The sequence below is a fragment of the Leptodactylus fuscus genome, chromosome 1, assembly GCF_031893055.1.
Source record: "Leptodactylus fuscus isolate aLepFus1 chromosome 1, aLepFus1.hap2, whole genome shotgun sequence".
In the NCBI taxonomy this organism is placed as follows: domain Eukaryota; kingdom Metazoa; phylum Chordata; class Amphibia; order Anura; family Leptodactylidae; genus Leptodactylus; species Leptodactylus fuscus.
Genome location: NC_134265.1, coordinates 74,392,810 through 74,420,437, shown reverse-complemented (window position 1 = coordinate 74,420,437; position 27,628 = coordinate 74,392,810). Strand labels below are relative to the sequence as shown.

The 27,628-nt window shown below is 41.7% G+C and overlaps 1 protein-coding gene across 1 annotated transcript in view; it reads left to right on the top strand.

Annotated features, from left to right (window-relative positions):
* MCC (MCC regulator of Wnt signaling pathway) overlaps window positions 1-27,628 on the top strand; it is a 204,642-nt gene that overhangs the window by 17,627 nt on the left and 159,387 nt on the right. The window contains exons 2-3 of the mRNA XM_075272226.1: window positions 678-916; window positions 2,719-2,927. Coding sequence (XP_075128327.1) covers window positions 678-916; window positions 2,719-2,927 — 448 coding nt within the window. The remainder of the gene's footprint in view (window positions 1-677; window positions 917-2,718; window positions 2,928-27,628) is intronic.

The window sequence follows — 27,628 nt, the reverse complement described above, 5'->3', positions numbered from 1 at the left end:
CACGTGATTCAGAATCAAAACCAGTCCAGAAACCTGAGGAAGTTATTGGTAAAACAGTCCCTTAATGACCCCTGTAACCTTGTTGAATAAGCTTTGTGGCCACTGCACCACTTGCCTGCTATCTTATAACAAGGACTGGTGGGCTTGGCTTATCAACGTGACATGCTGCCTGCCAAATCTGTGATCTATAAGAATAACCATGGCTATGCTCACATCTGTGGCAAAGTCTCCACTGGAGTCTCTGTCACCGAGATTGCTGCCAATTTCACTTTAAAAACCACTGATACCTGACAGACCCCAATATAGATAATGGGGTCTGCCAGGCTCTGTGTGTAACCTCTGTTTTGATGGTCCACCTCTCCATTGTTTGGGTTTTCTGATGGATCAGAACAATGGAGAGCAAGCACTAGTGTGAATCTAGTGTCAGCTAAATAATAATAATAATAATAATAATTACTTGGATGTACCATACAGCTCCCGCCAAAGTCCTACCATCTTGTCCAAACAGAGCTGCTCAAGATTATCCATATACCTTACTGCAAATACAAAGGATGACTGTATTAGGTGACACCATTGTCACCTAATATGTCACTCAGCTCTTGAGTGGACACAAGCAGTGATGTGTTCAGCACTTGTATACAATTAGTAACAATACATCCACTTCATTGTGTTTTCAGGAATGATTTATTAATGGTTTGCCGACAGCTGAACATGGAGGAGTCTGTAGCCGAAATCATGCACCAGCTTGGAGCCGATGAGAGTGGGAAGATCTCATTTCATGACTTTACCAAATGCCGTATGCAACTTGTGCGAGAGATCAGAAAGGAGGAAGTGGACTTGTCTGATGACTCTTGCAAGAACAAAAAGCTACGCGATAGAATAACTTCTTGGCCAACTGGAAGTGACCACAGCCTAGGTGAGCGAATAAACAATTTTGCAGGGTTACATGCGACTAAGATTCTAGACTGTGGCTTATTAGCAGACCATATACTACCTTTTCATACTTCTGTTTTTGTGCATTAGTCTGGGGCTTCACGTGGTGTAGTCGCCTTGGTTAGGCCACAGCGGAAAATCCGTGGCAAAAGCTGCAACATTTTACAACCACTGCAAAGTGGATGAGATTCTAGAGAATCTCATCCAGACATTGCAGAAAAATAAGTGCAGTGGAAATGTTGCGATTTCTGAAACCGTTGCAGTTTTGGAAATCGCAGCATGTCAGTTATACCTACGGAAATGCTGGCAGTTTCTGTATAGCTGTAATGAAAGTAGATAGTCCGCAGAGCTAACCTCTGCAGGCTTTCTGTGAAAAGCACTGTGTTGCCACTGCAGTTTTGCCCCACAGTGCTTTTTTTTTTTTTTTTTTTTTTTTTTTTTTGCTACGGCCCCTATGTGGGGCCCTAGTCTTATTCTTTATATTAAAAAAAAAAAAAAAAAAAAAAAGTACCGTAATTCATGTGGGACAAAATTAATTTTTTTTTTTAAATGGGATTTTTAAGACTTATTTTTACTTAGTTTAGGTCATCAGTATGACCTGGCACCCCAACTATGACGTCACTGACTCTGCTTTTGTCCAGCTGCAGATCCGTAGATCAGAACCAAGTCCAAGTGTCGGTAGGAGATGCAAATCAGTGAGAATTCTGGGTCCCCGGCTATGCTAAACTGATCATTGGCCAGTGGTCGATATAAGAATGAATATTTATCCAGTGCAGTGAATACCATATAAACCCCCCCCCTCCAAAAAAAGTAACCTCCCCACAGAATCCCTTTTATGTGTTAATAAGTTTGTCAAAGGGATAGTATAGAATAAGAAAAACATACGAGTCTATGGGGTCTGCCGGTGTCCACGGGTAACCTTTGTTTTGCCGGTCAGGCTGTCCATTGTTTGTGTCCCCCGTGCATATGCGAACCCAGCGCAGACGTGAATCTAGCCTTAAAGCAGACCTTTCGCCACCACCATCAACTCTTTACATCCTTTAATAGTCTGACAAGGACCACCCACCTGACAGCTTTATACCAGGTATTTGGCTGAAAGCAGTTCTACTCCTATTAAAGTGAATGGGAGTAAATCTGCAGTTCCATCTTTGAACAGCTTTGTGACGGTGGCAATGTGGATAGGTCCTCAGTATCCATTACACATTGGTCTTGAATAAATCTTTTTTTAAGGGGGTGGTGCAAATTTTATAACTTAGTCCTATCTCAGGGATCACAAGAATTGGGGTCCTTTTGCACAGGTGTGTTGCTTCTCCATTCATTTCATTGGGATTGCTGAAGATTGGTGAGCACAGTGCTCAACTTGTCTTTAGCAGTCCCATAAAAATGAGTGAAACCATCATGGCTGTGCATACTTTGTTTTATTCAGACAGAAGTATCGCAACCGTTTCCTTGTTTGGTCGAGGTCTCAGCTGCTGAACTCCTACAGGTCAGACACTTACCGACTTTCCCAGGAATGGGGTAGACCCTACCTCTGAAACCCCGCACCTGAGTACACCTGCATTGTGTACACCTGCATTGCTCATGTCTCTCTTCAATATGAAATATTTGGTACACCCTTGTGCACTAGTGTAGTTAGTGATAAGTTATTCTTTGGTCCCATTAAGGCTCAGTTTATGTCTGTGCTGGGCTGTCTGTATTTCTGGTTCATCAGAGAACCACAGCAAGAGACAGGTGAACCACTAAACCGAAGATGAATTTGTACAATTTTTTTTTATATTCCTAAAGGTGCCTTATCTGGAGCTCGGGAAAGCTGGGAATATGATTCTGGAGCACGAGATTTACAGAGTCCAGATCCACAGAACCATTCTGTTATGCAGAAGTTTCTGGAGTTCGGTGGTAAAGCCACCACTCAAGCAGCCCTGCAGAGACTTCTTTCTCAGAACTCATGTCTTACCAACAATGTAGGAGGAAGCTACCTGGAGCTTGCTAACACTGTAAGTTATATATATTCACTGTCATTATCTGTTATATTTGGCAAAGCAAAGATTTGTACTTTTTCTGGTATTGCAAAGGTAACATACTGTAATAGATATGCCATATTCTGTTTTAAGGTGGCTGATAAGTATCAGTCAGAACAGTTATATAACGTATCAGCTTTATGTATAGAACAAGTGCTTTTACAGTTGTCAGGGTCTGGGGTTGCTAGGTGGGGTGGCATAGACACACAAGTCCAGTTTCTTTAGTCCAAAACAAAGGTAGAGTTTTATTTTCACTCAAAAAAGGTAGTGCAGCAACAAAAGGAAACAATACAAAAATAAATACCTGCCCGGCTAGGCTCTAACTAAACATAGAATAGGTTACCTCACCTAGGATAACAGAAGTCCAAAAGCCAGTAGAATCACTCAGGACACAGCTCCAAAAAAACGACCTCTCTGTTTGGCACTCCAGCCAAGCTCTGCCAAAGTCTGCTGCTGGAGCTGGCTTCTTAAGCCTCCTTGACGAGGAGACTCTCTGCAGCTGAGTCGTTGCCGGAACATCCCCAAAGTGTGGACTGGAGTGGGGTAGAATGACAGGTCCTACTACCAACCTACCTGCCATTCCTAAAAAATCCAGCCCAGTAACCGGAACTTTGAAATGACACTCAGCAGACAGAATTATCTGCTGAGAACCAGTCTTTCTGGAGTTTTCTCATCTCACCCACCTTAGTAGTCTGGGTGAGATGTATACTCCCTCCATTACCTGGCTGGCCATCGGCTTACACAGTGTATACTTACACGATCATGCAATGGTCACAATGGGCATGCTGAAAATCTCCAGTGAAGAAATCAACCACTTATGATAGCAAAGGTAAATGTTACAAGCCGCCGGTTAAAATAATTTGTCATTTTGACAGGTTTCATTGAGCCTCGCTAGATTTGGCTTTTGGCTTTAGTTGATGGATAGGTATCAGGATGAAGGGTTCATGAGCAGGGGACTTGCCTGTAGTTGCTAAACACTCATAGAGGTATGGATGTTGAATAGTTGATCCATCTCTCTGCATTTACTAAACCTATAGTATTTACAAAGTAAATCTATGTATACGATTTACAAGAATTCCAATTTATTTATTCTTTTTATTTAATGATTCCTTGTGAAAATGCATTAAAATAATCTTTATTACCTTTGGAAGGAGGTTTTTTTTTTTCCAGCTGGTGAAATTTTTTTGGCAAAAGCGCGAGGTAGGTAAATAATGTAAAAGGGGGGGGGGGGGGAACAAAAAAACAAAAAAAAAAACAACAAATATATATATATACCATAAAAACCATTTATGGTCATCTTTACCAGCTCTCATACACACTGGCTAGTTGTGTGTGGCTTTTTTTTTAATTTTTAATATTGTATATTTATTTTCTTTAAGGAAACAGCAGCAGATGCCAACATAATCCTTCATTTCCCATGTAAACCTACAAATACTGGCCACTGTCCGAAGTGCCAATGCTATGCTTGGCCTTAAGCCTATGAAATGATGGAAAGGTTCATTCATTGTACAGAAATGCTGAGATTTTCTAATATCCCCACACATTGCCTGGTCTGTGGTAATGGATTATTATAAAAGGTTTTATTGATTTTTAACAACTTTATCAATAGTTATTGGTTAGGTTCTGCCTTATCCTTATTGATGTATAAATTACAGCACGTTATCACATATCTTGTATTGTCTAATTAAAAAAACTTTAAGGGTATGTCCACACTGGACTGATAAAACTGCAGCAATAACCATGCCAAATGTTGTGCTTTTTAATGTGGCATTCATTTGAGAATTGCTTTGAGATTCCTGTAGATTTCACTCTATTAATTGCAGTTGGTGAAGTCCACTGTGAAAATCAGTTGACTTGCTGCAGATTTAATGTCTGTACCAGTGGCGTAACTAAAGTCTCCTGGGCCCCGTTCAAACTTTTGTCCAGGGCCCACTACCCCCTCCCTACCTGTAGCAAAATATTGATATTGACGGTTACGGGGTCTCGCACAGTATAATATGCTCCACAGTGGCCCCCAGTTAGTATTATATTCTTGACAGTGGCCCGCACACAGCATTATATGCTCCACAGTGGCCCCTATACATAATTATATGTTCCAGAATGCCCCCCGCACAGTATAATATGCTCCATAATGGCAACACACAGAGTATAATATACTCTACACAGAATTATATGCTCCCAACAGACCACTCTACTTTGGTACTATTATTATACTCTGGGGTTTCCTCAGACCCAGGAAAGGTGATTAAAAATAACAAACACTCATACTCACCTTGCCTCACATTTCCTGGACATCCTCGATCTATCTTGCTGTCTTCAGCATCTTCAGAAGTCACTGCTGAGGCCTGTGATTAGGCCTCTGTGGTCTAATGGGGCGCACTGACGTCATTACGCCACCGCGCCCCACATGACCGCTGGGGCCTAATCACATGCCTCAGTCACATGACGCAAGAGCACCAGAGAGGACGCCGAGCCTGGGAGAGGTGAGTATATGTATTTATTATTTTCATTCACCTCTCCTGGGCTGCCATCTATTGGAAAGGGGCCTGGCAATATGCCCGGTTACAGTTGCACCCCTGCGACTGTGTTCGTTACGCCACTGGACTGCACACCAGGTCAGCTTTTTGGGAGAAACGCGTGAATGAGATTTTGTTAATTCTCATTCACTTTGCAGATATTTTAAAAGCTGCTGATTTTCTACATGCAATTTCACAGTGGAAAATCTACAGTGTGCACCCATTACGTGTGAACATACCCCAAGGAAAAAAGAAGGAATTGCAATTCCACATGTTCAGAGTGTTGGATTTGTTTAAATGATGGGGGTCCTTTTCCGGAGTGTAAATTTCTCTTTATATTCTGCGTATATTCTGTCTACATATTTCACTGATAAAGAACATGGAGGTGAACGAGTCTCTTTTCATTTTGGGGACTTGAGTTAAAATTCATGTGTGATTCCCTGAGGATCGCCGCAGTAAATTATATGTGCCAGAAGTCTAATTAACAAAGAACAGATAGTAATTGCCAGGCTGAAGTCAGGAAGGCAAAAAGTATGTGCTGCTGTAAATCCTCCTTTTCATCTTCCTTTCGGTATTAATGTCTATCCTATCATCCAGCGATCTCCGGAATGACCCCATTACACAGATTATGATGGATTTCAACACAGTCTGGTGTTCTGGGAAGGGGCAGAAATAGCTGATGTGTTTCCTGCATACATAGCGGATATAGTTTAGTTCTACTGTGTCATAAAGCATGGGCTGTCAGTAGAACTTTCTGACAGTATAGCATGATCCTTAGAGAAGCAACATTTATAAGTTGGCATATCATATAAACCGAATTTGCTGAAAATATTACTATTATATAATTCATCCTTTGAGTGGTTTCCTTGGTTGTTTTGCGCCAACCCGTTTTGTGACAACCCGTTTTTGCTGTCACTTGATATGATATTTCATGTTGGTGAATATGGTTTGCCATCTAAGGTATGAGAAGATTGGCAATTTTTAATAACTGTGTAGATCCACCATACACTTGCTATTGGTCTCATTCACCTGTTCTAATGTATTCTCCCAGTCTAATGTATCTAGTTTGCTTTGATATACTCTATATACACTCTTTGGCAGCTATAGTTGAAGTTTGATTTCCAAGAATGGTTTCTTGGCATCCTTGGATTCTTTGGCTTTAGCGATCTTGGTGCATGTAGCTCACTCACCAGGAGTCTTCAGTGGGGACAGAGGAATAATCTGCTTCCAGACTCTTCTGGCTCTGACTTATGAAAGAATGGACATTACGAAATAGAACATATTTGATCTTTTCCCCCTTGACATTGTTGGAGCAGAGTTAGGACACCTGTATATATAGATGTAGATGGTCCTGCCAAAGTAATCAACTTTGCATTGGTCATCTATTGTTTTTGGTAGATTTAGGGTACAGGAATTTGTCAGGTTTATTATATTAATGATAAGTCAATGAAGATTAGTAAACCACTCATTCAGCAGTAATAGCATGTCTTGGGTAGTATTAAAACCAAATCCTTGCATGGAACTGAAGATTGCTGCGTCAGCGCCATGAAACAATATAAAGAAGATCTAGACACCTCAAATGTGGAGGTAATATGGGTAAAAATAACTATATCCATAGATTTTAATGGCTCATAAAAGCATAAAAGCAACCACAGCAGTAGAATCCTCCTCCTCTGACTTATAGTGAACTAGCTCCTCTATTCTTAGACATAGAGTGCCAGTTCGTAACACGTCAGAGCTGGAGGTCACATGGTGGATTTGTACTTTTTCTTTTTTGCCTTGCACATGTATGGATTTCAATTGTTAATTAATGCACACATTTTTAACCACTTCCACGCTGAATATTTCTACATTTTCTTTATTTTGAGATCAATGAACTAATCCTTGGGTAAGTGATTAATATGACATTGGGGAGGGTCAAAACCCCCACCACCTGCATTGGTCAAGTGGTCTTGGCAGCCTCTGGTGCCGAATCTATACAGTGGAGGTGAAAGCTGAAGGCTCCATTAACTGTATAGTGTCTGTGCCGGAGTACTGCAACTCTAGTCAAGAAAGTGAGCTAAGGATAGGTCATCAATAGCAACCCCCCCCCCTTCCCCACACACACACGTCCAGATAAAGCCTATACAATGAGCCCTTGACTATATGTGGCTTAGGTAAGGTAGGTGTTATTACATCATAAGGCTGGGGTCAACCTGCCGCAAATCCCATCCACACATATATCTACAGAAACGCTGGCGGTTTTGCTATAGGTATAATTGAAACCGAAAGTCATCCGTGGAACACTCTGATGATCCCTCTACATGTGGCGCTAGCGTTCGTTACCTCTTATTGTGTCACAGAGTATGCTGGTGGTATATAAGCAACTGGAAAAATATGTATAAGAACCACCCCTCACAGCAATGTATATGCATGCGGTTTTAGTAACATTTCCCAGGCTCTCAATTTTACCCTTATTGCGAAGTGTGAACAGGGCCTTTCACTAATAATTTATTTCAATGAGAAAATCTGCATTTTGTCCTGAGCAACCTGTTTGCTGTTCTGAGCTGTAGAAAATATAGTTTTAATTAAATTTAGTTGCCATCCTATCCAGCTCTTGTTAGCATGAAATAACCTGAGGAGCTGTTTTGGATTTTATGGCTTGTAAAGCTTGCTATGGATCTGCAAATCATAAAACCCTCTCCTTTAATTACCAGCCTGATTAATATTGCATCGGGTGGTGCAGGCTACCACATGTGCCGAGTATCAATTTTTGGATTGTTGTTGAGGGTAGAATATGTATCCTGCTGCAATGCAGCTGACTTTGGAGCCGTGCCTCACACCAATATTAATAAGGCATTTCTAGTGTTATCCAATATCCAATTTCCTATTTGTAGTAATATTATGCCGTGAATGGGGTGGGAAAAGCGTTGCCGTTGTTTAATGAGAAAATATCCTTTCTAAACCTCATTTACCCTTTTCATCCCTGCCGAGTTATTAAAAATAACAAAAATCTCATTTAGATGTCTGTGGGCAAAGGTTGAAGAGCACGTTTAGAGGATTCATTTTCTTCTACACTATTGACTTCACTCTCTGCAGATTAAGGGTAAGTTCACATGTGGCAGATTTGTTGCAGTAAATTCTGTAAACAACTGTAAATTGTTTCCATATATTTGAATAGATCTGCAGTTATGTGCATGAAATTCTGCAAGTCTAAAGAAGACCATTGCAAAATATTTTTGCAACAAAGCTGCCGCTTGTGAATTCACCCAAATGATCTGGATAAAGCAGGGGGTGCCAACTGCAGTTCAACAGGTGCACGTCTCTGTTGGCTTGGTAGTGCATCTCTAAGGCTGGTTCACATCTGCACATGGGTTTCCGTTCAAGGGTCTGCCTGGGAACCCCACGAATGGAAACCTAATCCACATAAAAAAGCGGTTACCTTAGGAATCCTGTGGACCCCATAGACTATAATGGGGTCTGTGTGGTTTCCATATGAAAAATGCGGAGAGAAGAGTGATGCTTGCAGGACTTTTCTCTCTGCATTTTTCATGCAGAGACGAAAACTGAATCCTCAAACGCAGATGTAAACCGGGCCTTAGCATTACTCAAAGTAGGAACAGGCAGGGAACCACTTGCATAACACCTTCTATGTTCATTCATCCCTAATGACGGAGAGCCCACTGCAAGTGTGAACCTAGCCTTAGTCAGAAGCTGTGAAAATCCTCTAATTCATTAAAAAAATAAAACACTGAATGTAGTCATATGTAACGAAAAAATGAATCTAATTATACAATATTAATAATTGTATAATATAATTGATTATTTTATTTTGAAGCTAGGGTCAGAAACTTTATTCCAACTCCACCTAAATTTAGCCCCAACTCTGACTCCACGACTCTGACTCCACATCCCTATCTATAACCATTCTGGAAGCGAGACATGAATTTTTTTTCTCTCAACTGTGTAAAGATGTGTGTTATGTATATATATAGCACGTATTTCCTTTTGACATCAATAGCTGCCTGTCCATAAGGTTTTTAGAGTGTATTTTGGCACATGATGTGAGCATGTTACGCTTCAAGAAATACTTGCTGTGTGAACAATGAATCGAAGCTGTATAACATGTAATGACATATGAGGTAAAATTTGCCCTATAAATCTGTGAAATATACAGCCTTTTTAGTTATGATTTATTGTCATGTATATTATTTGTAGCAGTCAGTGTGGGGATATACAGTGTGACCTGGCAGGGGCGCCGCTGCTGACAGTCACTAAACACATAAGTAGATGAAGTGACTTTACATGGCGCCTCCTAATGTAGAAAATGATGTATTCATGAAGATTTGTTAGGTCACCCAGCTTTCCCTGTAACAGATATAGCACAGAAACAGCTTATCCAGTACTGATTTTATAATTTGGGGCAGTGGGTGCACATTAATGGATTTTATACTATTTGTGCAGTTCTTTCCTGTCTTTCTGGAGTGGAGAATTTGTGCTAGGATAAAGAGCGCAGGGCCGTGTTGCCTCATAGATATACTTTGTGTCTGGTGTGTTTGCACAGCTAGTTGGTATCTTTCCCTTTGCGTTTCCATGACTGGTCATGAGGGGGAGTTCTCAGACAGATTAATGGGCCAGTCTTTCCCCAGCACAGCCGCCTTCACTGTTCTCTCCCTTGGCAGTCTGAGGACATGGTGCCAAAGTCACTATACACCAGAGACACACTTCCCGTATGATGATACAAAGCTCCGCTGCCAAGTAGCACTTCAGGAATTACTTGTGTAGTAAAATGTGACGTGAATTGTCCTTCCATACTGGGATGTTTTATGACTGCGCTTTTACCCAAGAGATTTGAAATGCAGCGTTATAAGAAATCATTGCCAAATGGACTAATGTAGACAGGGGTCAATGAAAAGAGTGTGTGTAGTGAAATGGAAAAGGCATGTCTTCTTCTGAATCTGGACAGGCCACAGGTGCTGCTTATGAAGAAGACTGTATCCATGTATTTTATCAGAGTTTTTTTTTTTTTATATTTACTTGTGGGTTTTACGACAATGTGTTCAGTTTGTTTTATGTTAATTTCTGACATAAATGCTGAGTGCAGCTTGTCTGTTTACATGTGGAAAGCGAGCATCTGTCTATACCATGTGCAAAAATAAATTACATTGCTGTTAAACTGTCCATACGCCGAGCGATAAGAACGGCCAATTTCATCAGTAGGCCCTATCTTGGTGAGTGGCATGCAAGACGCATGTTTGGCTGTTTAGCATATAAAGTAAATCTCTAATTTTATGGCTAGTGAACATAAGCGCACACCCTCTGTCTGTATAACACCGATATAGAGAGCAGTTGAAGAGCATTTCCATTTACACTCAAGATGATTACAGCTAAAAGGAAGTTCTTAAAGGGTGTTTTTTTTTTTGGGGGGGGTGCACTTATTTTAAAGGGAGTCTGTCATCAGAATCCAGCACTTCAACCTAGTCCCTCAAATAGGTTAGGGTCACCCGGACCAAATCAGTGTCTCTGTTGCCAAAACATCACTGTTTTTGCCCCAAAGAGCTCATTTGTGTATTGACAATGGCACCACCCATGGTTACTCCAAAGAGCTCATTTACATATTAACAAAAGCAATAATGTCTAAATGATCAAAGAAGGCAACGATTTTCAAGGGGAAAACAATGTGAGGCTAAGGCCCCACGGGCTGTAAATGCAGTGATAAAGCGCTGCGGGAAGAACCGCTGCGTGATTGCATTGCGGTTCTTTCCGCAGCGCTTTGAAGAGAAAGTTCACGGAGTTTTCTTCTGCGGACTTTCTCTTCCCATTATATCTACGGGAAAGCCGCCGGCGTTTCCGTAGATATAATTGAAAAGCGTGTCCGCACTGCGTTTTTTTTCCGCAAAGTGGGCATGGGATTCATTTCCTACCTTTTCTTTTCTTCTCCGCACCACCGTTTGCCTACAATCCTGGTTTTTCTCGGTATGTAAATGAGCTCTCTCGCAGCACTGTGGACTGTTACTCTGCTGAAATGAAAAACATAAAAACAGACTTTATTTTATTTTTTAGCCAAAACAGGCAAATTCCACAGTATTGTAAGCGGCCATTTTTCTTGTGGCCGTGGGCATGCGCAGTCGACTTGCACTAGGCCCGAGGCCTAGAAGTAAGAAGATGTCACCGGAAGAAGACGCGGTGAAGACCTAATTGCAGAAGAAGATGGAGGCGGCGCTGGAGAGCTCTCTGGCAGCATTGGGGACGCCCCCAGTGCTGTTTGAGCGCTTGGGTCCACCCCCAGTGCTGCAAGAGAACTCATTTACATACCGAGAAAAACTGGGACTGCAGGCGAATGGCGGTGCGGAGAAGAAAAGGAAAGGTAGGAGACTAATAGCCTTTCTTAAGGCTTTTATCGACATGTTAGGGAGAAAAAAAATGTGTTTAAAAGATAGGATCCCTTTAAACACGCCTTTCCTGAGCTTCAGTGATATGTCTGTTTGCAGAAACACAGCTTCCTGTGTCAGACTGTGTATAGCATTCTCCTTTGACAAATAGAATGGTAACACAGTTGTCTATTTCTTCATAAATAGGGTGTAGCAGTGGTGTAATGTAGATTTGTGAGGCATGTCAGGATATGGGTCAGGTCATCTCTACCTATTCAGTTTTTCTTTTCTTAAATAATTTTGGCTATTTTGTTGCTTTTACTTTATTTTAAAGAACTAGATGTGTAGAAGGATAAATTAAATGGACAAAATGAAAGATAACATTTTTTTTATTTGCTCTTGATACATAGGTACATATATGTTACATATATCCATAGAGAGTTACTTATCCAGTGGAGGAACAGTGTGTCCTTTTGCCTTTGTCAGGCTGGTATGTATTGACATACCTTTTTCTCTTTCAACTATATAAGAAAGAGGGATAATGCATAAAATTGTAAACTCTGGTATATGCTTTTATTGTCATTGAAATACAATAGTACTGTCTGGATGATGTATACCACTGAGTTCCTATACAGTGGTATATATATTGTAGCCTTATCAGAGGTGCCTGTTGGCATTGTGTACATCCAGTGGAAGGCTGGATTGCTGTGTATACAGACTCCTAATGCCACTGTTGCTGCCAAGCTGCTCTGCTAACTAATAGCATATGACCTCATGGGATAGACCAGATTATCATGATAGTAAGGGCTTGGTTATTTAATAAAATTTTGATGAAGAATGATGCAAGGGTGCATTTACTCTAATGTGCTTAACTCCTTAAAGCGGTTACTTAGTGTATGCTTTATCCAGCATCAGCTGAAATGATCTTTATAGCAGAGTTATCGTAAAAGGGAACCCGTCACCATGAAAATACAGTCCAGCCTGCTTGCTACAGAGCAGGAGCTGAGCCTAGGATATAGTTTCTGGTAAAGGATTCAGTATAATTTATAGCTTATTCACATATCTGTGAGCAATTTTTGCCTGTGTTTTTCATGGATAGCATGTGGATCCACTCAATTCTATATGTGTATTGCTATATTTTTTTGTGGACTGTTACTCTGCTGAAATTAAAAACATAAAAACAACTTTTTTTTTTTTTTTAACCCCAAAACAGGCAAATTCATCTGGGGTCTGTAAAAATCATTGACAGGCGCCTTATGTTTCCTGCCTGCTTTTCATGTAATGTTGCTGGAAGATTTTTTTTTTTATGTAGATTGTGAGCCCCATATAGGGGTCACAATGTACATTTTTTATTTATTTTTTCCCCTATCAGTATGCCTTTGTGGAATGGGAGGAAATCCATGCAAACACAGGGAGAACATACAAACTCCTTGCAGATGTTGTTCCTGGTGGGATTCGAACACAGGACTCCAGCGCTGCAAGGCTGCAGTGCTAACCACTGAGCCACCGTGTAGCCCATGCTGGAAGGTGTATCTCTGCGATCATGTGACCTTTTTCAGTCTAGTGTTTTTTTGTTTTTTTTCTGATGTGAAATAAAAATCGTGGGCACAGGCAGAGGGTGAAAAACGGTTGTGGTTTCACAGATGGAAAGCGAATACGGATGTTTTGGGTAAGGCCTTACACTGTATAAAAAAATAAATGAAAATCGTGTGCTCAGTGAAGGAAACTATAGTAAATGTGTCACATCTTTGGTAGTCTGCTTTGTGCATAAATGATTAAAAGATGGTCTTCCATGAGAGCCGCTCACACAATTTCTGAGGTTCCTGGCACTTGTGTACTCATTCAGTAAATGGATAGTAATTCAGAGCAGACTTGCGGTAAGCACATTTTTCTTAAGTAAATGTATTTGCCGTCACAGTTTAATAGTCCCACCACACCAGTCTCTGGATGCTTCATCATCAAGTCTCAAACCATATCAGACACACAGTTGTGTCTTATAAATATTTAAACCTGCTCATCATGTAAATGCTTGCTCAGTTCAGACAAACGTGGCATCAAAACGTGAACTGCTTTATAATGCACGCAGGTGGGGTACACTGGGCAGTTCTAGTGTGTGTCCAGTGTGTCAGGAGAAGCACCTCAATATGTAAGTCCAGGTTGCTTAGCAGACTTCAGAAATGTGTGCTCTTTGTTTTTTATAGGCCCCATTCACTTGTACTCTTCACTCACTTCATTGCGTTCTTTCTGGAGTAGGAGGGAACTTGCTTTTCTGCAGCCCTTTACTCCCTTCTTGCCGAGAGAGATGGCAGGAGAGGGCTAAAATACCATGCAAGTCTTATTTAAAGAGGACGTTTTACCACCCCTGCCAAGTCAGCTCTATTACCTATGCGTCATTTAATAGGTGGCGTGCCACTGATTCTGGAACACTTGGAATTTTCTCTCTAGCTCTCACCATTCCTGAACAATTGGTGCTGTTAGTTTTCGTGATTATGTTTCTCAGGCTTCTGTACTATCAGGTAGGTGGTGTCAGGGAAAAAATATTAAAGGGGTATGACACTGCCCACCTCTGAATCACTCCCCTTTTCCTGTCTGATATTGCCCACCTGACAGTACAGAGCCTAAGTAGTTATATCAGGTACCAAAACTAACTGCATTAATTGCTCAGGAATGGTGAAAGCTACAGAAAAAATTCCAACTGCACTGAAATGAGTGGAGCTGCATGTATTGACAGATGCTAAGAACTGGAGGTGGTGAAAGGTTTTCTTATAAACAAGGAGTTACAATCTCTCTGTGTGTTCTACCTAATGAAGACATGTAATCACTGCAGCATCAGCGTAGGCCCTCTCTCCAAGCACCTGGGCTAGCATGCTTGTAGTCAGACACTAGTGAATGAACGTGTTAATTCATAATGTAATGATGATCATAATGTATACATATTTATGAATTGGCTGTAAAGTTTACGTTTTTCCTATTACATCTAATATTGCATATTTGGACCTAATATCATTTGGCCACATTTTTTTGTATTAACGACCAGATTTCTTATGAATGTCAGTGTGTTTTGAAATCGGTTAGATATGGTTAAAATATTATATGACTATCAGATTCTCCGTCTTCTAGACATGGCACTTACATACATATATACACAATTAAAAAGCTGTCAATATTAATACATTAGTCAGCACAATATTGGTTAGCTTGAACCATGACACATCTATACCAAGATGACATAAGAGGTTTTTATAGTTCCAAGCAAACATCTCATCATTGACAGTTCATTGTTACAAACCTTTCTCATAGACTTTGCCATATTTATATTTTTCCATCATGCGGGGAGGACATTTGAAGAACATCCTTTTATTATATTTCACTTGGTTAGCTCCAGCATTTTATACCATAAAGGAAGCTCAGTAACAAAGGAGCGCCAGTAAATCCTGTTATTGTTATGTTGATTTGCGCAATCGAGCAGCCTTTTTTGTAAGTTTTAGAGCAATACATTTAATACTTTTTTGGACATGCGAGTTATCGGTATATAGGTTTTTATTGTCATTTTCCTGTTGTAAGCCACATTCCAGATCACGTCCCTAAGACCTGAAATCCATCACACTACATAAACATGGTCGTCACATCTCGTGAACATGCTATGAAAGGATAGCAGTACACTTAGGAGGATTGTTAACAGATTGCAGCCATTAAGTCGCGCTGTTATGGAGATTCTCTTGTACTTTCAGCTTAACAGATTTGTTTGAATATTTACTCCAGTCTTAATGAGCATTCCCCGTTGAGAACTAATCAGGAGGTTGAGCTTTTCTTTGCCGTCTTGTAGTTTTCTTTTGTTTTTCTGAGCGTTACATGGAGACACCATGGTCGTTCTGACCTATTACTTGATTTTGCTCAGCATGCAGAACTTGAGTTAAAAGTGGTTTTGCTATTTTTAACATGTTTAATTAAAAAAAATAAATACATTAAGTCCAACTGTTATAGCTACTAGATTTCCATAGATTTCTGCAGGCTATTTAAAGTGAACCTGACACTACTGACCACTCTGAAGGCAGCATGTTGTAGAGTAGGAGGAGCTGAGCAGATTGACATATAACTTGCCATTTATCTATGTATAACTCTGCTTTTTCTAGGCCTAAGAGTTCAGTGGGTGGTCCTACTCGGTGATTGGCAGCTGATTAGGACCGCCCACTGGACTCCCAAGCCTAGAATGAGCAGACATATAAATGGTAAGTTCTACTGAATCTTTTCTAACAATATTATATATCAATCTGCTCAACTTCTCTTGCTTTATACCATGCTATCTACAGATGTTTTCTTTGGAACAGTGTATCTTTACATATACACAAACATGGCAGAAAGCTTTCTAGATTAAACTACCTCTTATATGTTACTTTTATGCTGCATTTTTCATAAACTATTACTTTAGTGCACTGTGCAAATATGGGAATGCTCAAAACAGGAATTCCTGATCGTGTGAGCAGAGGGGCAGATTTCTGAAACTGTCCAAAAAACCCCCAGAACATTCTTTGACAGTTTTGTGAATCTGCATTTTTTAGGGTTTTTGTACTGTGCTCCATGTTTTCTTTCATTTTTAACTCTCTTGGTTCAGGAAAATTAAACAAAATATATGAGAAATAGGGGAGAAGCTCAGGGTATGTTCACTTGTTCAGTTTTCCATGCACATATTTACTATGCAATTCTATATAGTTATAATGATGATTGCAGTATGTAGTGAATGAGAGATGATGCTTCATCCTACACCCCTGTCCATATGGCAGGCCCAGTAGTGTGCGATGCAGAGCTGTGACAGTAATTACTTTTACTGAACCCTTGTGCTTATGACATTTACATTACCTTACTAAATAAATAGTAACATTTTGGGGTTGTTCACACCACCTTATGAACCTCTCTTTCTCTCATCTGTCATAGGATGAGAGCATCGGGACATTAATGGTAGGAGAGTGGTGGATGCAGACGGCTCCCTCTCTGTCTGTGTCCTTTCCCATCGACTCTAACATAAACAACATGACGGAAGCTTTCTTTTACTTTTGTGGCTGAAGAAAGAGTCCTGCATGTGCAACTTTTCTTCTCTCAGATAAGTAAAAAAAATGACTGAAAAAAGAGCGTCCATCATGTTTTTTACATGAGGGTGAAGGCAGACTGACACCAAACAAAGGTGGCTTAATCTACAGCAGTCACTTAGTCCGTTGCTCTTATCCTATCCTAACTGTAGTGTGAATCTACCCATGGCAAGTAAATTTAACTGATCTCGTTTTCCAGCTAGGCTGTCTGTAGTCACATTTTATTTTCTGAGGCCTACTACTGAGATTATGTGCATACTAAGGCAAGCCAAGAATATGTTTAGGGGGGAGGTTAGGAAGAATAGCTGTGGACTTAGGTCTGGTTCACATCAGCGTTCAGTCTTCCATTTGGGGAGACTGCTTGGGGACACCCCCCCCCCCCAATGGACACCTATACGCATTAAAAAGCGGTTACCTTCAGTAAAGGCGCAGACCCCATAGACTGTAATGGGATCCTTGTAGTTTCTGCTCTGTTTCTGCACAAAACACGTGGAGAGAAAAGTCCTGCAGTACTTTTCTCTCCGCATGTTTTGTGAGGAAACCACATGGCCCTCATTATAGTGTATGGGGTCCATGTGGTTTCTTAGGTAACCACTTTTTAATACATATAGGTTTCCATTCAGGGGGTCTCCCAGCGGATTCCCCGAATGGAAACCCGAATACAGATGTGAACCGGGCCTTACTAGGTCAACAGGTATTCATCCAGACTTCCCCCATAAACATGTATTCTTGGCCTGTCTGAGTGTGTACATAATCTCAATAGGAATAGCAGTGTAAGGTGTCATTTACATAAGCCAACGAGGAATCATCATTCTGTATGATGATACGTAAAAAGTTCAACTTGCCACATTTACACTTTGCATTTGTCGAAAGCGTGATTTCAGTTGATGCATAAAGCTAATGTCTCATGCAGCGAATCACGAAAGGCATTGTGGGTTTTTTCTGCAACATTTTTCACAAAAAGAGTTTCACAGAGTTTTCCTCTACAAACTTTCTGCTTCTATTATACCTATACGGAAAACTCACATGACATGCTGCAATATTCAAAAACACAAGCATTTTTGATATTGCAGCTTTTTCACTGCAGATTTTTTTCCTGCAATATGTAGATGGAATTAGCCAGAGTCCCCTCTACTTTGCAGGTAATGTAAACAGTCCGTTCTCACAATGTGGGGCCGGGGTCTGAAAGATGGACTGACCCAATAAACCATAGTGCAGTGGTTGGGTACATCATTGCTGCAATGTTACTACATTGATGAGGTTAGTGATTGGTAGCCACTTGGTGGTCATGGACATCATTTCTAGAGTGCCGGAACTCTGTTGGCCAGATGAGTTTTAATTATTTTTAATTGTAATCCCTTCTACACCCTCCATTCCAATTTTTTTTTTTTTTTTTTTTTTTTGGGGGGGGGGGGGGGGTTCTGAAAACTCCATAAAGTCACTGCCAGAGATCTCTTGACAGAGACTTATGTCCTGCAAGAACAAGGGATGGGGTTGTCACGGAGCAAAGGTATACGTCTTCCTCCGGATGGTCTTTTGAATCAACAGGGACGCAAGAGGTCGGGAGACAACAGCAATTTATTGTAATCCACAAAGTTAGTAGCCGGCGGCGGTCACATCAACCGTAATAACAATAAGTCCACAGAAGTCACAATCCAATGATAGCTTTGGTTCCTTGGTCCTGTAACTAAATTCTGGCTCTCTGCAGAGCTGTGCACAGGCCGGCTAACACATACTAACTGCTAGCTATATACTATATACTAAACTGTTACTTCCTATATCTGTGGGTGGGAAGGGCTGAGTCACAGATCCTTCCCCCCTCACCTATGCCAAGGAGAGCAGACTCCCTGTCTACTATGGACAATGCACCATCCAACATCTTCTTGGAGACACTGATCAGATTATCTCCACCCATTGTCCTCACTGGTCCTCACTAGTTAGAGGTATTTGCATACAATGTGCTAACACACTAGACCCTAATCAGCCAACTACACACTGATGTACACAACAGGCCAGAGAATACATTCCACATGAAACACACATCACACATCGCCTATAGTATAGACTCTAACCATCCCGTGACAACCCCTCCCCCTCTCAAAACATGTGCATGACACAATTGGCCTACACAGGTAAATTGGGGAATGCACATCAGTCTCTATAGCTCATATGTCCTCCTGCCGGGATAACCCATCCGCGTTCTGGTGTTGGTTCCCTCGGCGGTACTGAATGGTAAAGTTGTAGGGTTGAAGGGCTGGCATCTGTCAGAAAATCCGGTCGATCCATGTTGGCGTCTCTCTGAGCTTGGCTTCGGGTCACTGCTCCCACAAAGTGGCACTGTAGATTTCCAACATCGTTGCCTAACAGAACATCGGCCGGCAGCCCGCTCATCACACCAATTGTGCATCGTTTTGGTCCATAACCATAGTCGAGTTCCACGGTAGCTTTAGGAATACGTCTTTGAGTACCCCCTGCCAACTTGATAGAAATGCCAGGACCCTCCTCTAGGGCCTCGGGTCGCACAACTCGGGGGTCCGCTACCGTTAGGAAAGCTCCCGAGTCCCGGAATCCAACAACTGTTCGGCCATCCAGTAGGACCTCCTGCAAGTGCTTCCTCTGAAGGTTTGCGGGATGTGTGGCGGAAGGCTGAATCCCATAGACCCCTGGAGGTGGAACAGATGTGTCATTCATGGAGTCATCTGGAAATGGGGCCAAACTTTCTGTCCTAGGAGTGGTTCCCAGGTAGTGAATAGGCCGGGATGCCACGGTGGCCCGTGCCCCCATGTTAACAGGGCAACTAGCTTGCAAATGTCCAGGCCGCCCGCACCCAAAACATCTGCGCTCTAGCATTCTTCCAGTAGGTCGTTGTCTAGGGACAGGGTTGTTCATAGCTGGAGGCCGATGGGCTGGGGCAGGGGTAGAGGGGGAATTGTAATCCTGAGGTCGGACACGAAAGGTGGGTGGCTGGCTGAAGGGTGTCTGGCGGACTGTGGTAGTTTTCCGCTCCTCTGCAAACAACCTCTTCCACTGCGGCTTGATGGTCAGGCCCTCATCTGCAAGGGAAGCAGCTTGCTCCACTGTGGCTGGGTTCCGTTCCAGCACCCACTCACGGATCTCAGCGGGGCACTGGGAAAAGAACTGTTCCTTAAGTATGACTTGGAGGATCTTATCGACTGTGACAGCCCCCTCTCCTTCTAGCCAGCGCTTGCATGCTTGCTTCAACTTGTGGGCGAACATGTGGAAGGAGCTTCCCCCATTGTAAGACAAAGAGCGGAACTGAACTCGGTAGGTCTCTGGAGTGACGGCATAATACTTCTGCACCGCTCTTTTAATGGCCTCATAGTCCCGCTGATCACTAGGGTCCATGGCTCTGAGAGCTTCCGCAGCCCCATCTCGTAGGTGCCCCACCAGATACCGGACCCAATCCTTCTCTGGGACTTCCATCAGGTGGCACTGGTGTTCGAAGTCCTGAAAATATCCATCAACATCCCCAGCCGCTTCATCAAAGGTCTTGAAGTGTTTATGGGAGACATATGGTGGTTCTCTCACTGTTGGGCTGGGGGTCGACGTTTGATTATAATTCCTCGTAGTTATCTCAGCCATTCGCATTTCATGCGCCATTCTTTCCTTTTCATGCGCCATTCTCTGTTCCTCCTTCTCCGTTTCCTGAGCCCTCTGTAATGCTCTACTCCTTTGCTCTGCAGTTGCTCCTAGCCCCAGCACTGCCAATTCCTCCTCATACAAAACAACCCATCTGCTCTTTTGGGTCTGTACCTGCCACTCCTGTATCTCTCCAGTCTCCTGGGGGCAGCCCTCCTCATGGTCGCTTTGCAGGGTCATCTCCTCCAGTGCCTCCATCAGTTGCTCTTTCGTTCTTCCCTGGTAACTCAGGTTTAGTTCCCGGGCCCTTACTTGTAGACTTGCCATAGTCCAGTTCCTGTATTCTGAGGTTGTGGCTCCATTAATCGCTGGGCTGCTGTAGTCCATCTCGCTGTCCGCTGTTGATCCCACCGCTGCCAACCAGTTGTCACGGAGCAAAGGTATACGTCTTCCTCCGGATGGTCTTTTGAATCAACAGGGACGCAAGAGGTCGGGAGACAACAGCAATTTATTGTAATCCACAAAGTTAGTAGCCGGCGGCGGTCACATCAACCGTAATAACAATAAGTCCACAGAAGTCACAATCCAATGATAGCTTTGGTTCCTTGGTCCTGTAACTAAATTCTGGCTCTCTGCAGAGCTGTGCACAGGCCGGCTAACACATACTAACTGCTAGCTATATACTATATACTAAACTGTTACTTCCTATATCTGTGGGTGGGAAGGGCTGAGTCACAGATCCTTCCCCCCTCACCTATGCCAAGGAGAGCAGACTCCCTGTCTACTATGGACAATGCACCATCCAACATCTTCTTGGAGACACTGATCAGATTATCTCCACCCATTGTCCTCACTGGTCCTCACTAGTTAGAGGTATTTGCATACAATGTGCTAACACACTAGACCCTAATCAGCCAACTACACACTGATGTACACAACAGGCCAGAGAATACATTCCACATGAAACACACATCACACATCGCCTATAGTATAGACTCTAACCATCCCGTGACAGGGGTATATTGAAATCCTACATGTTGCCCCCACTTTTTCCTAACCTATGCCTTTCATGTGGAGAGTCAGGATAACCCTATACATGCTAGATGGTTGGCTGGTCCCTGCTGAAATCGACATATGTAACTTGCATGCATGTAAAGTATATGGGCACAATGGAGATCATACATGTCTGTATTTTAGCTTATACGCGAGTTGTGTATTTGAAGCCATAGACAGGACTAATCCAGTTCTAAATGTACAGATTTTATATATTTCTTTTTATCAGAGCAGAAATATAGCTGTATACATGGAGCCGATGACCTCTGCACAGCCATAGGGAAGGGATAATAATGTTATCCCACCTAATGGTGACAGAAGTAAATATTTAGGAGTGAATTTGTTTATTTTGAAGCTGTTTTCGCTCTTTATTTATATCTTATTAACAGCCATAATATTTTATCAGGTTGAAGGACAGACCACAAGAGTAAATCTCTAGTGACTTTAGTTTACACAGCAGATCTCGGAGAAGCCTTGTCCCTCGTCTTGGAGTACATGATGCACTGTGGTTTATACAATGTCACTCCTATATTAGCATCATCTGTACTCTTTAATAATAAACTAAGAGAAGATGTATATTTCTAAGATGTCAAAAGTGTAATCTAAACATTAAACATTTCGTCTTTTTTTTTTTTTCTTTAATCCTCCTCCTTCTAGGCGCAGACAGGGTATTCTTAGAAAGCGTCTTCTAAACAATAGTACTAGTTGCGCTAGTTTTTATGCCGTTGTCTAGTATGCAGCATGCAGTAAAGTGGAAGACTCTTGTCTGTGGGATTACATTACCATTAGGACAGCTTTTGTTCTCAAGAAAGGTTGTATAGTTAGGAAAGGAGTCACCAGTGTCATTAGAAGACCTCTGTTTAGGAATTTTGTGTGATAGCTGGATGCCTTGGGTCGATGTACTTGATGGACCTCTTATAAATAATTCTGTATGAGAGCTGCATCATAAAGACACCCTGCCCCCTGTAAAACCTCCAGCACATATGATGCCTTGTACTTTTTAATATCAACCAGTGCACTTGTATTAAATATTGCCGTCCAGGCAATAGCTGGATCATTTTCCTGTGTGCTGGAAAGTAGATTTGCCACTGGTCCCTTGTTGGCCTGTTAGGTGATTTTCTGACTGCAAAGGCTGCAGTAGAGCCAGAGCTGGAACAGATGCTTGGCTCGAGGAATAAAAAACCTGGATCTTTTCCAATAAAGCCTTCAGTGTACTGTATAGCAAAATTAATTGTCGGTTTTCTTGCTGAACCCATGGGTTAAGTATAGTAAAGGGACACTAGATTGTCTTTTTTTCCATTTGCTGTGCAGTTGGATGCAATCTATTCCCTGCAAGCGACCATATTGAGCTGGGGAGAGGATGGCGGTTGTTTTCTTCAATTGTCTTACTCAGAAAAGTTAAGAAAAAAAGTCCTCCCCCATGGTCACTATTGTAGCAAGCCCTGAATAACATTACTATATATAAGTGATTTGGATTATAAAATCAATAGATTGAGATTTGGTTGATCTTCACCCACAACATAACAAAAGAAAACAAAAAATGCCTACCAGAAAATGGAGCTAGGATATTTGGCACCTCTGGATTGGAGCTGTTGGATTTGGGAACTGCTCGTAATAATGACTGCAAGCAATTATTTTCTTTTAGTCAGATATAGTTAAGTGTAACATGAAAAAGGATAACACAAGGTCCTGGTGTTCAGTGATGTGGACTGTTTCATGTGCTTGGTTGGAAATAGAGGACATACTATGCTGTACCATAATCTGTATGTAATCTGTACATATAGATTAGCCATACCGCCAAATAATAATGAATACAGCTACTGAACCATACTGCCATACAGTGACTTGGTAAAACCATCATACCATGAATGGAAACCACATTGCAGTATGACTGGAGAGAAAGATATCTCAAACAGGAGGCTTTTTAATGAGCGTTATAGTCTATAAATATGTCCCTTGAGAGTCATTAACATTTTACATATACAAAGACAATAAAAAATATATATACCTTATTAGTTCAGTATAAAAGCCAAAAGTTCATCCATAAAATCAAATACAACAAGAAGGGAAGGAGGTGCAGCTAACAAATATCAAAGTTCATAGAAATAGCAAAACAGCTGAGAAGTAATCAATCCTATTACATACGTTTGTGCCAGGACCCCCACAAAACCCAAACTCACACCACCATCTCTGCAATCTCACACACTTTGGACCATAGCAAGCCACAAAATTCATATTGCCCTCTGCAGCCTCGCCCCTAACCCCACACAATCTCATATACATATACTTTACCACTTTGCCCCTCCCCTTACCGATACTCCAGGAGGCTCTCTTTAACGCTCCGGAGCAGCCATGTTTGCCGACCTCCACCGCTCTGACAATCCCCGACACCGCCCACCCATGTCAATACCCCTAGGAAGTCTAATAAATGCAAAAAAAAAAGTTTAAAAAAAAGTAAAAAAAATATAAAAACAAATAAAAAGGATTAAAAATTCAAATCACCCCCCTTTCCCTAGAACACATATAAAAGTAGTTAAAAACTGTGAAACACATACATGTTAGGTATCCCCACGTCCGAAATCGCCCGCTCTACAAAGATATACAAATATTTTTCCTGTTCGGTAAACGCCGTAGCGGGAAAAATGGTCAAAAGTGCCAAACCGCCGTTTTTTCACTCTTTTGATTCTGATAAAAATTTGAATAAAAAGTGATCAAAGCAATAACATTTCCCGAAAATGGTAGAACTACAAAGTACACCCGGTCCCGCAAAAAAAGATGCCCTATACATCCCCGTACACGCACGTATAAAAAAGTTACGGCTGACGGAATATGATGACTTTTCAAAAAAAAGTTTTATTAACCAGTTTATTAAAATCCAGTTTTGGATTTTTTTAAGGGGTCAAAATGTAAATAAAACCATATAAATTCGGTATCCCCGGAATCGTAACAAAACAAAGAATACAGGGGACATGTCATTTTGGTTGCACAGTGAACGCCGTAAAACCAAAGCCCCTAAGAAAGTCGCAGAAATGCATTTTTTTGTCAAATCCACCCCATTCAGAATTTTTTCCCTGCTTCCCAGTACATTATATAGAATAATTAATGGTGGCATCATGAAGAAAAATTTGTCCCAAGAAAAATTAAGACCTCATATGACTCTGGGAGCGGAGAAATAACAAAGTTATGGGGTTTAGAAGGAGGGGAGTCAAAAATGAAAAACCAAAATCAAAAAATGCCATCGACGGGAAGGGGTTAACTTCAAATACTTCTGTCCCAAAGTCACTATGTAACGTTTCTCACAACACCGTATATATAGCGGCTCTAATACAAAGGAACTGCAACACAAAAGTCTCACGGATTCTCTGAATTACAGCAAAAACAAGATACAAAGTTACATTTCATATCCCATACCTTATACACAGTACGAAAACCTTACCCGCACCTGTATATACCCACTGCTACAATCACCGCAGACCAAGTCGCGGGTACCAGCTAGTAGTAAATAAATAAGTATACAACTCTGCCAAAGAACATATAGAATCCATCAATATACGAAGACCACAAAAGTGTGTTGGTGCGGAAGGTTGGAGGTTGCAGCTGCTTTATTGTGATGGATTCCCTGACTGGGTTAGTTAAGGGAGCAACAGGCAGGCCAGATACCAAACTACATGGCCTTTATATTATATAAAACATATCCTATACATATATTATATAATACATATCCTATCCTACTAATCCTATCCTATCCTACTAATATTATCCTATCCTATCCTACTAATATCCTACTAATATTATAAATGTGAAAGTTTGGGGGTTTGATGTTTGTTCCTCAATCACGCACAAACGGCTGAACGGTGTTGCATGGAATTTGCCACATACATAGATAGAAACCCTGATTAAAACATAGGCTACTTTTTATCCCAGTAAATGACATCACTACACGACCTCAGTGAAGGAATTTAGGTTCACACAACACTAAAGGACCTGTGATGACATCATCACAGGTCCTTGAGCCATTCTAGGATAGGATCATGCTAGGCAGTGGGCAGAGCTAAATGCTATTTTTGTGGGTGGAGCTATATAGGATGAAGCTGCACAGTGTGAGAGCTGAAGAAAATGGAGTCTCATGGAAGATCAGGAGACTACAGAACATGCAGGCTGTGGGGGCCACAGGGTGGCTCAAATCCCACCAAGGGCAAAAAAACATCTGCAAGGAGTTTGTATGTTCTCCCCGTGTTTGCATGGATTTCCATCCCATATTCCCAAAAAAAAGACATACTGATAGGGAGTACAATGGGGAATGTGTTGTTTTGCCTCTGATGGGGGAGGGGGGAGAACTTTGGCACATTTCAGCAACATCCATTCAGCCCTTTGTAACACAGAAGCTGCTCAGAGAATCACATAACAAAACCCCTGTAATCACAATTGTCCGATGTAGCAGAGCTTACGCAGCGCTGTAGCAAAGCTAGGTAGGCTCTCCATATGCAAACATGTGCATACAGCTGGGTATCCTACACATATGCAGCGATGTAGCAGAGCTGAGATGCGGGAGCAGGCTGATGGAACTCTGGCATATTTCAGCAACATCTATTCAGCTCTTTGTAACACAGAAGCTGCTCAGACAGTTACATAACAAAACCCCTGTAATCACAATTGCCCGATGTAGCAGAGTTTAGGCAGCGCTGTAGCACACCTCTATAGGCTCTCCATATGCAAACATGTACATACAGCCGGGTATCTTATACATATGCAGCGATGTAGCAGAGCCGAGACGCGGGAGCAGGCTGATCGAACTTTGGCAAATTTCTACAACATTTGTTCAGCCGTTTCCAACACAGAAGCTGCTCACACACTGACAGAAGAACACCCCTATAATCCAAATGGCCAGATGTAGCAGGCTTAAGCAGCGCTATAGCACAGCTGAGTATGCTCTCCATATGCAGAGATGTACATACAACTGAGTATGCTGCGCATATGCTGCCATGTAGCAGAGTCGAGATGCGGGAGCAGGCGGATCATCCACAACAGCAATTGGCTAAATATAAGCGGCTCAGCACCAACACCAACCCGCAGACGAAGTGATTTAGTAGTGATGTCATTTACCGGGATAAAAAGTAGCCTATGTTTTAATCACATCTATATATGTGGCAAATTTCATGCAAATCCGTTCAGCCGTTTTTGCGTGATTGAGGAACAAACATCCAAATCCACAAACTTTCACATTTATAATATTAGTAGGATTTAAGTGTATCCTCCAACATTAGTTTTTTTCTGGAAATAGGGTTATTTTAACCACTTAAGGACCACTGTGTGTGTTTGTATGGCATTTTAGATATGTGATTCTATATTTTTCACTCACCTGAATTATAAAATATAATTTATATGCAGGAAATTGCCGATATAATATACAGCTACTATATTGACTATAAAAACTAATTTAATAAAAAAATCTCATAAGAGAGAGCGGGTTATGCAACATAAAGTTTTATTTCTACATATCACCATGCACAGCTAGGCATAGTCGGGACGAAGCAAATGGTCTTAGCCAGGAGAGCAATCTGGAACAGTATTAGGGTAAGTTCACACAGAGTTTTTTGGTCAGGATTTTGAGGCCGTATCCGCCTCAAAATCCTGACCAAAAAGACGGCTCCCATTGAAATGAATGGGAGCCGCTCAGGAGTTTTTTCTGGGAGCCGGAACAAGCCAGAAAAAGAAGCGAGGTGCTCATTCTTCAGGCCGTTTCGCCTCGCAATTTGGCCTGAAGACACTCCCTCCTCTGGACTAGGCCTGCTCATTGTGCTTAATCCAGAGCGGAATGCATCGCCATTCAATCGCGGCTGAACTTACCCTTAGAGGACCAGGTGGATGTCTAAATCTGTAAATGGAGCAGAGAGTCAAGCAGGTAGCCAAGTGTTGTGTCCAGGGATGATCTAAGAGATTAAGCCAGAGACAAATCTGAAGTGGTAACCAGTAGTCATCAACTGTAAAATTACAAGTCTCACGAGCCTTGGAAGCAAAAAAAAAAAAAAAAGTCTTCTGAATATGGCACTACTACTGTCTTTAAGAATTTGTGG